Source organism: Mus pahari, chromosome 16 (assembly GCF_900095145.1).
Source record: "Mus pahari chromosome 16, PAHARI_EIJ_v1.1, whole genome shotgun sequence".
Lineage (NCBI taxonomy): Eukaryota > Metazoa > Chordata > Mammalia > Rodentia > Muridae > Mus > Mus pahari.
The window spans coordinates 7,071,807-7,088,622 of NC_034605.1; the positions used below are offsets into that span (position 1 = coordinate 7,071,807).

Below are 16,816 nucleotides of genomic sequence, written 5' to 3' on the forward strand. Positions count from 1 at the left end.
AAAGGGGAGACAGGCTGCTGCTTTAAAGATGGAATGCCTAGCCTTCCTAATGAGAAATACTTCTCATTCTTTTGCTTCAGATTGCTACCACTCACATTCCTGTAGCAGAGTCCCTTCACTTTGCAGAGCGAAACCCTTTCCCTTACTGTATGAGTAGCATATGTGTGTACAGACAGTGTGTGTACTTGGGGAAGCAAGAAGTTGCCTGTGGGTATCCTTCTCTATTGCTCTCTCCATTAGTAACTAATGGCGTAACCAGGAATGGAGGTGGGTGATACCTTTAATCCCAGTACTTGGAAGGCAAAGGCTTAACATCAGCCTGCTGAGCTCCACGACAGTCAGGACTACACAGAGAAACCCTATCTTGAAAACACAAAACCCAAAAGCTTATGTGTACATGCATGTGCATATCTACGTGTTCTGATGCCCATGGAGAAGAAGCATCAGACCGTTTGGAGCTGGGAGCCTCCTGTTGGTGCTAGGGTCTGGACTTTGCTCCCTCTCATAGAGCAGAAAGCTTTTCACTCCTGATTTGGCTGTCTAGGCCCTCTACTTTTGCTGTTGTTGTTGGGGTAAGGTCTTTTAATGAACCTGGAGTCTGCCATGTTGGCTACCCTGGCTGGGCAGCAAGCTTCAGAAGTCTGTCTGCCTCCCCAGAGCTGGGCTATAGGTGCACACTCTCACACCCAGCTTTCTCCGAAGAGCTGGGCTATAGGTGCACACTCTCACACCCAGCTTTCTCTGTCGGAGGCAGTGCAGGTCCTCATGTGTGTCCAGCTTCACTTACTAAGACACCTATCTCCCCGACTCCAAACCCCACTGATCTCTTTTTAATAAGGCTAGCTGTCACCCTCCTCTATTGAGTTCTGTCCTCTTCTGGTTTTACCATTTAAGGAAAGCTGCCTCCACTCGGGAAATCTGTGGTGTTTATAATTTTCTCTCTCTCTCTCTCTCTCTCTTATGATTTTGATCAAGTTTTTAAACTTTTCTTTGTTAACATCGATGTTTTATTTTCTAATCCACACTTTTTCTCTCTCTCTGCAGTTTCTTAAACTTCATTTGGTCGGTGTCACTGTTATCCAATAGAGACCACAACCACCGGTTCATTTTGCACAGGCCACTGAGCAGTCATAAGATGGTGACAAACTTTGGGTCTTTAGTGACCTGGACTGGATTCGACTCACTGACCTAGAGGTGAAAGGCTCTGTATTTCATTACTAATCCCTTGAGCCATCCAGCCCCCTGAAAATGATTCTTTGGTTTTATTATTGCAAAGACCATTTATAAAATCATGGACTGGATTTAGGAAAGCAACCATGAAATAGCAAGGGACAACAAAATTGATTGAAATTTCTTAAATGTTGTGTGGGCTGGAGACTCCCAGGAGGAGGGGAAGAAGTTCTATATGGGTATCTCCTTTCTTGCTCCACGAGTGCGACCTGCTCACTTAGACATGGCAACTTCAGATCCACAGACCATGCCTCAGGGAGCTAATTCCTAAATAAAGAAAATGGAAAAGCAAACTACGAAACAGCCAATAATCTTTATTTTGCACTCCCCCCACCCTTTGTCTCCTCCAAAAAGCACTAATGGGTATGTATACTTGTGCATGTGAAAATATTGTATAAAGTATTCAGGATGATCTCTAATAAATCAAAAAGAAGAGAGACACATCTCAACACAGACACTTTTTGGGGTGCAGGGTGGGGGTGACGGAAAATTCTGGCTTCTAGAACAAGGGGGGTAGTGACTTCCACACTCTTCACAGGTTGACTCCATTCCCACTGTTCTGCAATTTAACATCAAGGCAGAGAACCACATTTCTGAAACCACATTATATGTTTTAAAATAGGAGTAATTATAATGCTAATATCAACTGAATTGGCAGTAAAAAAAAAAAATCACATTTCTATTCATATATTTGTATTAGGTTCAAATCCTGCATTCTAACATTCAAGACAGCCTTCACACATGCCCAAATTGGGATTATTTCAAAATCAAGTAAAAGTCCATAGTTATTCCAAAGTCACTAAAATATGCTAATAAAGTTAAATTTGATGTTTTTTTTTTACATTAAAAATAAAACATTTGGTTTACGTTTCAGATATCTATAACATATAATAAATAGTGGGCAGTATAGTAATATAATAAAGTTTTGTGATACCCTGAAATTTGATGAGTTTTCTTAAAAAAAAAAATCCATAATATACTTCATTTCAACCTTAAAGCACAATATCCATGAACAAATCTGTAGAAATAAAACAATATAAACACAAAATGCTATAGTATTTTTTCTTTTTTTTACTTTTGTGGAAACTACATGTCCTTTTTAGTAAAAGTGAGAGAAATTTACAGAAAATATATTACAAACAAAACAATTTCAAACCATCAACTCGAGATGTCAACTGCCTGTTTCCTTCCGGTTGCTGGGGTCCTCACCGCCCGTTGCGTGGGCGGTGCGCTTGGGGAGGGTCATGGCTCTAGGTCCTTCTCTCTCTTCTTTGCCTACGCACAGCAGCAATTACAGACATGGCTGAAATTGCAATGGATTCCAGAGAAAGCCAGAATTAAACACGATAAAAAAATTTTAAAAATAACTACTTCATAAATATTTATTATTTACAGTGAGGGGATTCTTCTTAGTATCAAGAGTTTTATACAAGTCGATGGGAAGCACAAGCAGCGAGGGGGAACTCCAGCAGTTCACACAGTGGAATGAGAATGCAACCAAGGTAGAAAATAGGCCAAATGAAAAGAATTTGCACAGAGGTGGACAGGACATGATAGAAACCCTTTTCTTAAAAAATATAAGGTATCTCACAAAAGCCTGAACATTTTACACGTTAGTAATAAAAGTCGGGTGAGGCGGGGGAGGGGCTTCATATACTCTCATCACAAAAATATTTCCAGTGCTGTGACTGGAGCATTTTTTCCTTCTGATTATCTCCCTGTGGAGGAGCAGGCTTGCCAACTGTAGCTACTGATGCGCCCTTCGATCAGTCAAGGCATTTGGACATTACCTTCTTATCTAATACCGTAATGAAAGGTTCTGAAGAGAAGAAAGGAAATCGAGAGGGCAGATGTGTGGCGTCTTTATTAATACTTGTCCCTGGTACTAGGCAGATGGAGGTGCCAGCCTTCAGGCCAGTCCTCCACTGGAGTTTTCTTCAGCAACATGCTGCAGGAGCTCAGGCCCATGTGTTTCAGAAGGGAGCATCCAGAGAGGTGGCATGTTCTTGTCCTTGTTCCTCTGGGATGCGCTGGAAGTCCACAGGACCTGGGGGAGACAGGATGGCAGAACCGGCCCGGCCCCGACCTGGTGCAGGGCAGCAGTCCTGCCCACGCTGCTGTCAGTGCGCACGGTGCTTCCTCTTCTTGTGCTTCTTGTCTTTCTTTATCTTGTTGGCACACTTCGGGCAGAACCACTGCATCTCTTCTGGAGGAGCAGCCATGATTCCCACACAGGGCCTAGACACCAAAACAAGTGCACATTAACAAGTTTCTTCTTTTAAAAAAATATTTATTTATTTTATTTATGTGAGTACACTGTAACTGTCTTCAGACACACCAGAAGAGGGCATCAGATCCCACCACAGATGGTTTTGAGCTACCATGTGGTTGCTGGGATTTGAACTCTGGAGAGCAGTCAGTGCTCCTAACCTCTAAGCCATCACTCCAGTCCAGTAAGTTTCTTATGCTTATAATTTTCTTTTTCTGAGGCAGGGTCTGCAAGCTGTATGCTTCCTAAAAAAGTAACTTTAAAGTTTTTGTTTTGTTATATGTATTCTGTGTTATTTTGCCTGTGTATCATTTTGTGTACCTGGTGCTGCCTGAGGACAGAAGAGCATGTCTGACTCCTGTCAATGGAGCTGCAGCCCATTGTGAGCCACCCTAGGGTGCCGGGACATCCCGGGGAGGAGCAGACAGTGCTCAGAACCACTGAGCCATCTCTTCAGCTCCTGTGGCATGTTTTCAAAGGGGTCATTTCTTCCTGGTACAGTCAAGGCTGACCCTGACCTCCTGCTCTTCCTGCCTCTGCTTCCTGAGTGCACCCTCACAGTCAGCTTCTGAGGCTGTGGAGATGGACCCCAAGGCTCCTCCTGCGTGCTAAGGAACTACTCTACCAACTGAGTTCAATCAATCCCTTCTTTTTTTTTGATGCTTTAAAATGATTTTTTAAAGACATGGTAATATAACTCAACAGATAAAGACACTGGCCATGATGCCTGACAACACAGTCTTCTGAGCCATGTGGTGGGCTTAGAAGTGGAGAACTGGCTCCTTTAAGTGGTTCTCTGACCTTCACATGCATGGGCTAAAATGATGTGCAAACCAATATAGCACATTCCACTCCCACAATAGAAATAAACGCAAAAAATGATGTATGTACCAGAAATTCACCCAAAGGCTCTTGCACTAATGTTGGGTATTTGGGCTATATTATATAATGCCTTCTGTATTGTGAGATCAATTAGTTTATTTGTACTTTCCACCAGGAATAGTATAATGCAAATGTCTTTGCTTTAAGTTTTAATTTGGGAGTAGAGGCTGAGGGTGGGATAGAGTCTAAGGTAGCCCAGGTTGACCTCAAACTCACTATGTAGCCAAGGCTGGTCTCAAACTTGTGATTCTCAGCATTAGAGTGCTAAAGCCAGCAGCATCCCAGCTCACCAGGCTCGGGTCTGCCGTAGACAGCACACGTCAGAACCAAAGAGGCAGCTTAGGGACGAAACGCGGCTGAACACATTTTGGCTGAGCATCTTTGTAAGCTTCAGAAGCAAACCTGCTGTCTGAGTCTGTTCTCAAGCCCACGCAGACACGTGCTGTAGCTCCCCCTCCCGATGCCAGTGACAGAGAGGAGGGGGACCCTACACTCTTACGTATTTTTATAGGAGAGGGTATATAACTAAAGCGGAACAGTCCAGGCTCTGGAACAACAGCACGACTAACTCTTCAGTCACTTTACTCTGCAGGCTCCATTAGACTGTCGTCAAGAGAGGAGCTGAGTCCGTCTAAGATGCTAGCTGGTGAGGATGCCTGTTCCAGCTCGACCTGCGTTGCTGTCTAACACTCAGGGGTGGGAAGGGTACTCACCAGTGGTACCAATCGTCACAGTCGTCACAGCCAATCATCGGGCTCCCATCATCAGGCTTGTTGCACCCTGGACAGATCCAGATCTGATTGCCCCACTCATCACGGATCTAGTGGTAAAGTGCAGAGGAGAAACAGATGGTGTGGGGGGAAAGAAGCAGAAGAGGCCAGATAAGAATGCTGCTTTAGCCGGGCGTGGTGGCGCACGCCTTTAATCTCAGCACTTGGGAGGCAGAGGCAGGTGGATTTCTGAGTTCGAGGCCAGCGTGGTCTACAAAGTGAGTTCCAGGACAGCCAGGACTACACAGAGAAACCCTGTCTCCAAAAACCAAAAAGCAAACAAACAAACAAAGAATGCTGCTTTATACTGTACACAATAAACCAACAAGCTAGGTGTATACATTAGCACTGTTGTACGTGACCATCAGTCACCTCTGTTCTGGAATCACATAAAGAGGAAAACACCTAGTTATTCAACAACAGCTTTCTCCTCCTCCTTCTCCCAACACTCTTTTCCCCCCTCACTCTCCCTCTTCTCCACTCTCTCCTCATCCTATCTCTCTCCCTCTCACATTTTCCCCTACTCTTCCCGCTCTCCCTCATACACCCTGCTCCGATTTTTGTTGTTGTTGTTGTTTTTGAGGCAGGTCTCATAAGCTCAGGCAGGCTTGGCAGTCACTATCTAGTCCAGGCTGGTTTTGAACTACAATCTTTGCCTCTACTTCCTGAGGACTGGGATTTCTGGTGTGTGCTGCCATGTCTGGATAGAATGACATATTTCTAATGCACGTTCCAAACTGCTTTATAAATCATGAAAACAAAGCACCACAGAATCATCTCTGGGGACCATGGGACACAACCTGAGTCGGCGTCATCTAAGAATTCCTATAACCTCACAGACCCCTAATGACTATGGGCTGTCGGCCAGAAACAACTGATCGTTTTGAAAGCTCTCAGTTTTCTATATTTTCTCAGCCACGTTCATAGCATGGGATTAGCACATACAGTCAAATGTGCATGTATTCCCTCATTACTTATTAGCCAAACCCTTCTCCTGAACTAGGTGATAAGATCAAGGATGTAAAAGAGCTGTTACTGAGTAACTTTCCATTCCCTTTATGACATTTTAGAAAAGCACAATCAACTAAAGGGTGAAGGAAAGAAGAGGCTCATGGGGCCAACAAACTAAATTATTACTATACTCCAAATGCTGTGTGTTCTGGAAGTTCTGACTTCGTTCTCAATAGGGAGCATTCCTAACTGGATGGCTTTCTCAAATGTCACAGTATCGGAATTGCGTGGACACTGAAAAGGAGCACTGAGTCATGCTTACTTTCAACTGTCCTCACAGTAAGATAGTGTACGATTTCCCTACAGATTTTGCAAGGTGTCCTCTTCCTATGCCTTTAAGTACTACACTGACTAGATATGGAACGACCAGGGTTTCTTTGTGAGGGCTTATCAAGATTAAGATATGTTCTGCTGTATGCATGGACTTATTCAAGGGCTACTATGTCAAAAATCTCTATAAAGCACTCCACCCTGACCTGAAACCGTTCTGGAGGAGTGTGGAGAAGGCTGTCTCTGACTACCAGCTCTGACTGGGGACACTGCACCATGGGGAAAGAACCAGCAGTCACCAGGCACCGGTGTCCAGTGGGTGAAGCCATCATGTATGGCTGGTCCTACTACTGCTGGCTGACCTTACTTGACATTGGCTGTGACTCTGAGATACATTAAAAAAATTGCTATAGCACCACAGTAGGACCCAATATTTTCTAGGGTACTGAGTTCTTTTAAAACACATCTTTGATAGTTTAGAAATGGGGAAACAGGAGCTATGAGAATCGCACTGTCAAAAGCACACTAGCAGGCAGTGAATCGCCCTGTGTCCTCTGTCTGTAAAGTGTCTAGTTAGACTACAAGACATTTGAGCGCTGTCCCAGTTGCTGTCACATCTGTGAAGTCAGTTCCAGTGTCCACTGGAAAGCCACAATCTTTAGAGCCAGACAAGGGGACAGAGATTACTGAGTCTAATACAAATCCCTTAATTACAGATAAACAAATGGAGGCTGAGGAGATTTAGTATAGACTCGTTCCTGGTCAGCTCACCTGGAGTGACGCCTCAATTACACTCCTCGGTTGATTGAGGAATGGACCAATTGATTCCTCACAGATTTTTGTATCATATTTTCTGTCTTGAATTGCCAATTTACTAATTTTAAGTTCATTTTTCCTGTCTCTGTACTCTCTGAATGCATTCAGGATTTTTTAAAATATTTGTTTCCTTATACTGTCTCACATATATAATGATTTATATTTTTTAAAACTCCCCATGTAACATGCTATATAGACATCTCATAACACATAGCACCAGGCCCTGCAACTTCCCAGTCATTCATCTCTTCAAAGGCTGGGTTAACAGTCTACAGAGCTTGTCATTCAAAAGTGTTAATATCTCCATTTACAAACTACTCTGTGCTTGTGTGTCTCTTCACTGTGCCTTGAGAACATATCTTTATAAATACATCATTACTGGACTGAATTTGGGGTTGGAATAAGATCTGACATTATTTAGTACAGGGAAATAACTAAGGGTACTCTCAGGATGACACAGGGCCGCTCAGTGGGATAAGTGCACTTGGATACTCAGGAATGCCTATGGTCTAAAGGTTCATTATATTTAAGATGTAAGTTCTTATATATTCTGGATCTCAGCAAGTAAAATATGATAATTAGTGCTACAATTCAGAAATAATAGCTGGCTCATAAGATCTGTGTCTAATACATAAATTATACTAATTTCAATAATTTACTCACTCTAGTAAGACTCCACTGGAATTTAAACACCACAGTTATATACTGGTGTTCATATATTTAGGTATAGAAAAGGTTCAAATCAACATAAACAAGTGCAATTTGACATTATTTCCGTGGCTGAACAAGAACTCTGTAATCTAAGAGTCTGGAGGCAACAGCTTGATAGACAATGGAAATGCTTCGCCATCTGCCAAGCATCACCTGTGAGAGTCAACACTACAGAAGCAGCCCTCCCTCAAATGCTGTGGAAGTGTACGTACCACATAAGTGCTGACTGTCTCTGTCACGACGCTCCTCACGGGGGCTTTGGCACTCGCTACTCCAGAGAGGGCAGGAGCTGGGGATGGCATCAGGGCTGGGCACACTGCAGCCTGGGTGAGGAGTGGTGGCTGCAGGGGAGTAGGGCTCACTCGCACAGGAATAGGGACCGGGGCTGGAGGTGGGGTTTTGGGTCTGTTCAGAGAAGGAGCGGGCTTAGCCTCCGGGGCTGGCACCACCTTGCTGATGACACTGTCAAGGAGAAAAGAGCCACGGTCAAAATACATCATAGATTTAACAATTCCTACAAAACCCTTGTCTGCAAGCAGAATAGCTGTAAGACAGTCAGAGGACAATGTGCCAGGAGACAGCTTCCCCCCACCACATGAGTTCTAGAGAGCAATCTCAAGTTGTCCCGCTTCCCTATGGAGCCATACCTATCTATCTATCTATCTATCTGTCTGTCTGTCTGTCTGTCTGTCTGTCTGTCTGTCTGTCTGTCTGTCTGTCTGTCTCATGCACGAATGGCAGCGGAGTCATATCCCCAGTCTTGTAAAATCCACTTGAAAATGTCCAGAAACAGTTAAAGAATTCAGAATTCAAGGCCTATCCCATATCACTCTTGAAATGTCAGCTAACTTTTCATTTTCTCAAACTGTCCTTCAATGATCAGATATGTGAGATGTTCTAACAATCAATACACATGATTTTTTACACATATGTAATAAATGGATTTTGTTTTCTCTAGCTGGGTCACACACTCCTCCCTGATGACTTCAGATGTGTCAACTAGACTTCTGAGATAAAATGGGAGAAGTGCTGTGTCACTTCCTTTCTCCCTGGAAGCCATCAAGCCCTAAAACCTGCAGGTGTTTTTGTATTGAACTGGATGAGCATGCTCCCCATAGGATCTGGTATTTAAACACCTGGTCCCTACTTGGTGACACTCTGGGGAGATTTGTGTGGTACAGCCATTACCAGGGGTCGGCTTTGACATTACAGTTTCATCCTGTCTCCTTCACACTTGTAGCGAAAGATGCGATCACTCGGCTTCCTGCTCCAGCCATCGCACCTGCTACCTGTGACCATGCCTCTTCACATAACTGAGCACCCCCCTCTGGAACTGTAAGCACCCAAAACCTCTCTGTACAATGCTGTGGTCACCATCCTGCCCGATCACAGCAAACACTAAGTAACTCCCTCAGAGTCTGGCAGAGGGAGTGAGCTACTCTTTTGAGGACCGTGGAAGACTTGGGAAGCCTATAACAGAACAGTGGTCAGATGCTCTAAGCATCACTGAGGAAGCTGTTCTGACAGAAGCCTGGAAACCAGCAACGCTGAGAACAGTGCAGACTACGAAGGCCAGCATGAGAGGTTAAGAAGGAATCAATACTAGCAGCCCCACAAGAAGTCAGTCATGTGATATTTTGGTCAAGGATTTGGTTGCTTTCAGTCCATATCTTGAGAACTTGCCTGAGGCTACATTTAAAAATAATGGGTTAATTTCTTTGGTGGGGATTATTATTTCTTCTTTCTTTCTTCTTCCTTCCTCCTCCTCCTCTTCCTTCTTGTTTCTCCTCCTCCTGTTTGTATATGTTTTGTTTTTTAGAGGCAGGGTATAACCCTGTACAACCCTGGTTGTCCTGGAACTCACTATGTTGACCTGGTTAGCTTTGAACTCACAGAGACCTACCTGCCTTTGCCTCCTGAGAGCTGGGATTAAAGGCTGGTGGAGGAAATTTCAAAGCAACATAATATATGGTGTGGTTGTTATTGATAACACTCTGCAGTCTCCAGCAAAAAGCACAAGTAGGCCAAATGCAAATCGACAAGTTTAGAGAGAAAAGCACACTGGCTGAGGCTGTGCAGGAAGAGGCTGTAATTGTTTTAGAGATTCGGGACATTAAGAAAAAGCCTGCTCTTCAGTGGAACAGAGGGAAATGTCTCCTCAGGGCCAGACCCTACCCACCCAAGCTTCCAAACTCAGCTCTTTAAACTGCCCCTAGAAAGCAATTACAAACAAACTTTGCTGGGTGGTGGCTGGGGTGGGGGTGGGGGGTAGACAGGTCCCTCCCTTTTTGTTGGATATGAAGACAAGCATGCTGCAAAAGTGACAGTATGTGGCGGATAGATAGGCCCTGAGTGAAGGCCCTGAGAAGGCCCTGAGTGATGCTGAAGCTGAAGTCTGGGTTGCAGTGGCAGTCCTAAGATAGCAGACCTGCCAAGGAAGAGTTGTATGGAACTGACGGAAGATAGCAGTCTATGCATGGAAGAAACGCATGCACTCCAGGTCAATAAGAAGAAAAGCACAGCCACTTTCACAGGAGAAACAGTGCAGCTGACTCGGGAGCTCAGCAAAGCAGAAGACAAACATGCGAAAGAAAAATAAATTCCAGGTTTGAAATCTTACAGAAAGAATGCCAAATAAAGACACCTTGGTCAAATAAAATGTAAGCATTTACTATCTGCAGGCTTGTACAGAAAGAAACTATTTGGGCCTTTACATTTTTAAATAAATTATTAAGAACCTTAATATTTATCATTTTATAAGCTAAATGGATAAATAAAAAGATTTATTTAGTAATGGCTCAGTGGTTAAGAGCACTGGCTGTTCTTTCAGAGGACCAGGGTTCAATTCCCAGCACCCACATGTGTAGCTCACAACAGTGTATAGTTCTAATCTCAGGGGATGTAATGTCATCTTCTGGCCTCTCTGGTTATTAGGCATGCATGTGGTACACAGACATATATGCAGACAAAATTCTCAAACATATACAAATTAGATAAATAGTAAGAAGCATCTTAAAAGTAGGGGCTTAGAACACAAGTCAGTGGTGTACTTGCTGAATACAGCTGAGGCTCTAGTTCAAGCTCAACCTAACACCAAAACCAGAGAGCTAACCCATGAAGGTCTGCATGAGGTTAGAAGAGCAGCCCTGGGTAGGCCGGGCTGAGGTCATCCTTTCTGCGTTCTCCCTGTGGATGAATGTGAGCTTCTGGGGCCATGGTTTCCTCACCATGATGGACTGTACCCTCAAACTATGATGCACAATCAGCCCTGAAACCATGATGGATAACCCTTCGGCCAACCAGGTAGGTAGGTCATGCCTTTAATCCCAGTGGTCGGGAGGCAGGGATGGGCAGATGTGAGTTTGAGGGTAGCTTGGTCTACACAGTGTGTTCCAGGACGTTTAGGGCTACAGACTAAGACCCATCTCAAAATACCACATTATATAAGTAGTCACACACTTTTATAAAAAAAGAAAAAATAGTTGTGAGTAGTATATAATAAAATCCAAGTTTTCTAAGGAAAATATACAAGCATAAATATTTGTGTGTAGTTACAAAAAAAAGTTCAAAAGAATATACATGCGTGTGTGTAAACTATTCAGAAACCGCCTTTGTAAACTGGGATTACAGAGTACTTTTCCTTCGCTAAACCATAATTAATATAAATCTTGCAGTAAAAATAATGAAAAAGTAAAAATATACACATTTAGGTGTCTTTGGGAACTTAACACAATGATGGCTTGCCCAGTACCTTCTAGAGAAATGCTGGCCACGTTTAGTCATACATATACGGCATGGAGCCCCAGGTTAAAGGGCAGCACAGCACAGATGACTGCCATCGCTGATGGAGAGCAAAAGCCTAATGCCCAAGGAAGCAGGGAAGAGAGTCTTCCGTACCTATGCTGCTAGTTTATGTGGCTAAAGTAATAACTGCGCCCTTTAGCTTTTGCTATGGTTTGCATGTGCTTTGTTCCAGAAGATATACATGCTCATGTGCTGGGTCTTCAGTGTGTTGATATGAGAAGCAGTAGGATTGTCAAGAGGTGGGGTTTAGTGTGAGGGAACTTATGCATGTATCATGTGTGTGTGTGTGTGTGTGTGTGTGTGTGTGTGTACAAATTATTAAAGTGGACACATGATTCTATAAGACAAACTATAAGTTATAACTACTTCCCCAGCTCTTGAAGTTCAGAGTTTCCTGGAGTTTGAGTTATTTTGAGTTAGCTTCTAAGAGACTTAGGGTAGTTGAATATACAGTTTTCAAAGCATTTCTTTCCTTTCTTTCTTAAGAAAAATTCTTTTATTATCTAGTTTTAGCAATATGAAAATCACATAGCAGTGCAACATAGTCCAGGCGCTCCAACCAGATCTGCTAACCTATCAGCATGCAACTTAATCACCATGGAGATGATTTTGGTCCTGGTTGCTCTTGCCCTCCTATTGACATGCACAGTAAGTTCCCCCAGAGAAAGCAATCCAGCCCACAGCTGTGCCCCGCGGTGGCTCTGCTGCTAACGTTACATTTTGGAGGATTTAGTCACAGTGCTCTAACTGCTAGAAACACTGGCGTTATTCATACAAATGTGCGGAAGGAGGGACTGTCAGAGGGATTTCTTTACCTGTTTCCCCACCACAAACAGAATGGGTCATGAGCTGTAATGCAAACTCACAGCTTGACAAGTCAATAAAGAGGCAGGCCATGCCTCCCAGCCCCTCAGAGCCTCCAAGGTTAGAGGCAAACACAATTTGGATATGTTCTGCACAGGAGGTTTAATGATCCTCATTATTCCGCTATTTTGTGCAAACACTATGAAACCAGTAATCTAAATTATCAGAGTCCAAATAACTGGCTACTCAAGTGCTCTCAGTTTAAAAGTTCTCACAATGGCTTACTTATTTACCTAACAGTGAGTGGCCATTTTTAGATGATGACATGACAGGGAAAAGCACCACAGTCATGTCTAAGGAGGGCGGCCATGTGACCTTCTGAACACAGAAATTACTCAATGCAGAACAATCACTTTGAGGAAAAAGCAGGTTGCTTAAATAGCAATTTACCTAACTTTCTTCTAAATATTTAACTTTAGATTTCAGACATACCATCTGCCACAAGAAACACATTCTCACATGTTAAATGACCCTCTTTTCAGAACCAATGCGAACTATTCCTGAGAGTTTACAGTACTCTGGCTGGGAAACCTTGTGGTTGGCCTGTGACATGAATATGTATGTCCAGTCTTCCTATTTTTGCATTTTCCCTTTTATGGAAAGCCCCAGATATACCTGGCCTAAATGTGGTAGTCAGTCTGGTGTGCACTCATTGGTAGGTTTAAATACTATGAGAGTCACTCACTTCCAGCTATCTCCCTTCGGAGACCACCTATGAGTGCTCCATGCTCCCCTTCCCCTATCTGGGGAAAGCCAGCTGCGGTGTCTGCCTTAGCAGGAGCTTGTGGGCTCAGTGAACTTAGACCCAGTCCTCATCGAGGTCTTCTTCCTTGACCTCAACTTCAAAGACCTGAGTGAAAACTGCTCAAACCCTCAGAAGCCTGGGGGGAGGCCCGTTGTTTTAAACAGCTAAATTCCAGGCCTATTTGTTGTATGGGAATGGAAAACAAACACACCAAAATTTCCACTTTTCTAGCTTCAGTATCTAAGCAAATATTCCAAACTTGGGAGGAATTCTATTTTAGAGTATCAGTACTTAAAATGCCAAACAGTGAGACAGTCATTTCCATATTTCACGTTGATCAAATACCCAAAGACAATTATGAGAATCAGTTTTATGTTGATTCTTCAAATCAATCATTATTTCTTATTCTTCTTGATCCTCACAGCTCAAAATTTAACATTCGTATAATTATGAGACAACGATAAATGGATTTAATTCCTCCAGCTCATGGCTTGCCTCCTGAATATTTACATCGTCTCATAAAATGCGTATTTTATCTTGTCATAGCCCAAGTACACATCAAGTAGCAAACATTTTATCTTTTAATGCAGGCATGACCTATTTGAAAAATGAAACAAATTGCATGAAGTAATTAGAGAAAAACATCACCATTATAGAATCTTGTTTCCAAGGGAGAGGCCCAAATGATTATACTTCTATTGTCAAATGTTCAAAATCTGTAAAATACCCTAAAAGGGCACCAACATTCAGATAAGTAATGAATAACGAATATTTCATCGGGCTTGCAAGAAGATGCGGTAGAGCGATAAAGGACTAAGGGAAGCGGAACGATGAGCTCTCAACAAGCCATGGGATGGGGAAGAAGCAGACACTCAGAAGCCAACACTCTCTAACTTTGCAGTCAGGTAAATCATCTCTATATTCAAGAAAATTAATTTGTTTTTTAAGACAGGGTCTCACTATATAGCTTTGGCTGGCCTAAAACTTGGTATGTATACCAGATTAGCCTTGAAGGATCCACTTGCCTCTGTCACCCAAGTGCCACCACACTTGGCTCAAAAAATGAACTTTTACAACTGTCTTAGAATGAAAAATAAGCAGAAATAAATGGATCCCCAAGCATGCCATAATGATGAGATAATAAACATTTCAGGAGACTAGGATGCTGGTACATTGATCACATAGCCATAGAAAAATGTAAGAATATATACTGAGTGAGGTTAACGCCCTATTAGCTATAGGCCAGGTTATTTCAGAGGCCTCCAAAGCAATACGATGCTACTGTTCCTGGATACCCAGTGGAACTCTAGTAAGACTCTGCTGCCAAAGACATGTGCTCTGAATGCAGGACACTAAGAAACCAAGCTGGAACAGAGCAGGAGGCTTTATAGCTTCCTGCCGACTACCGTCGTAATGTAGGAAGATGCTGTGCATGCTGTTGGTGGACAAGGGTCATTAATGATCATATCCAGATGGACACCCCCTATGCGTGTGTATTGTATGCATGTTTGCAGGTGTGTGGAGGCGAGAGGTTGAGGTCAAGCTTCTTCCACAACTGCTTCTTGACTTTTTTTTGTGACAGGGTTTCCCACTGAACCTGGGCCCAGAATTTGGCTGGACTGGATGGCTATCAGGCTGCAGAAATCCTCTTCCCTCCAGACCTAGGATTACAGTTGTATGCCACCATGCCCAGCCTTTCACAAGGGTACTGGGGATCTGAACTCAGCCCTGACGTTTGCACACTAAGCACTCTGTCCACTGTGCTATCCCCCTGCCTGGTTTTCTTTCCTTTACAAACACATCTATTTTTTAACCTAGCAGTTATGCCATTCTAGTAGCAATGGGCACCTCCATAGTGCGGTTCCTACTCCACTGATAGAATCAATGTTCTCTGAAGGAATGGTGGATTTGAGGTCTGTGGAAATGACCAGTAACACACAGGAAATACATGAAAGCTATTCAACACTAATGAGGTTGTACTGAATCTAACAGACAACATCAAAGAATTACCACTGGACAAGACAGGATAATTTGAAAATGAACATGATAAAGGAGGAAGGAAAGGAAAAGGAAACAGATGGGGGTGGGTGGGGTGGGGTGGGCAGAGACAGACCAAACCCAACCATCATTACTAGTGCAATTCTGGATCAGCCCCACCAACGCCTTCCTCTGAAGATAGGGACAGGAGGAATTCAGTCAGCATTTCTAATCCCTTTCCCATTTGATTTACACTTCATAATAACCAAATAAAAGTACACTTTCATTAAAAGGTTTCAGTTAATAAATACTAAATACATGGTCAGATTTTTAAAAACCAACATTTCACAAGGTCTAATAGTTGGAGAGATGGCTCAGCAATGAAGAACATTTATTGCTTTCACAAGGACCAGAGCAGGGTTCCCAGGTAGCTCACAACCACCTGGGATTCCAGTTCTAGGGAATTCCACACCTGTAGCCTCTTCAGGCACTAGCATTAATGTGCACACACCCACATGTGAATATGCAGTATGCCTACACATAATAAAAATTTCTTCTGCCATGCAAAAATAAAGTAAATCTTAAGGAAGTGCTATCTTTTTTTTTTCCCTCTTTTTTGGTCGAGACAGGGTTTCTCTGTGTAGCTCTGGCTGTCCTGGAACTCACTCTGTAGACCAGGTTGGACCTGAACTCAGAAATCCGCCTGCCTCTGCCTCCCAAGTGCTGGGATTAAAGGCGTGTGCCACCACGCCCGGCCTCTTTTTGTTTTATGAAACAGGGTTTCTCAGTGGAGCCCTGGCTGTTCTGGAACTTGCTCCATGGTATAGCACAGGCTATCCTCAGACTCAAGAGACCCGCCTGCCTCTGCCTCCCAAGTACTGGGATTTAAGCTGTGCACTTTAATACACCACCACTGCCAGCAAGAAGAGTTCTTTCATCTTTTAGTTTTTTTTTTTTTAAGTCAGGTTTGTTTTTATTTAATACATTCTAATCAAATATTAACAGCAGTAAATAAACACTTTGAAAAACAGGCAGGTACCCCCCTATATCAGGAAATAAAGTTAAGTCATAGTATTCTACGTGGTAGAAGGGAGGCCGTCTTTTAGTGTTTACGCTGACTGATGGTAATATTTAAAGCACATGTGCTGGTAGACAGATGAATACTTGTATACAGAAAGACAGCTCATGCTTTTAGAGAGGCAAACAAACAAACAAACAAACAAAAAAGCAGAAGGGGCAATTAGACATTTTATAAGGCTCTGTGACAGTAACCTAAATTTATAAGGCAGATGCTAATTTCCTTGTATTTATTATAAACCGAATAAAATGAAAGCAATAAAAAAAGTAGAAAACCAGCCGGGTGTGGTGGTGCATGCCTTTAATCCCAGCACTCGGGAGGCAGAGGCAGGCGGATTTCTGAGTTCGAGGCCAGCCTGGTCTACAAAGGACAGCCAGGGCTATACCGAG

The 16,816-nt window shown here is 43.1% G+C and overlaps 1 protein-coding gene across 1 annotated transcript in view; it reads right to left on the reverse strand.

The window, feature by feature from the left end:
- Positions 1-1,524: 1,524 nt before the first annotated feature.
- Taf3 (TATA-box binding protein associated factor 3) overlaps positions 1,525-16,816 on the reverse strand; it is a 148,998-nt gene continuing 133,706 nt past the window's right edge. Inside the window, exons 5-7 of the mRNA XM_021215323.1 lie at positions 8,172-8,421; positions 5,095-5,201; positions 1,525-3,468 (exon numbers count right to left, since the gene is read on the reverse strand). Of these exons, the coding sequence (XP_021070982.1) occupies positions 3,351-3,468; positions 5,095-5,201; positions 8,172-8,421 (475 nt within the window). The 3' untranslated portion in view covers positions 1,525-3,350. The remainder of the gene's footprint in view (positions 3,469-5,094; positions 5,202-8,171; positions 8,422-16,816) is intronic.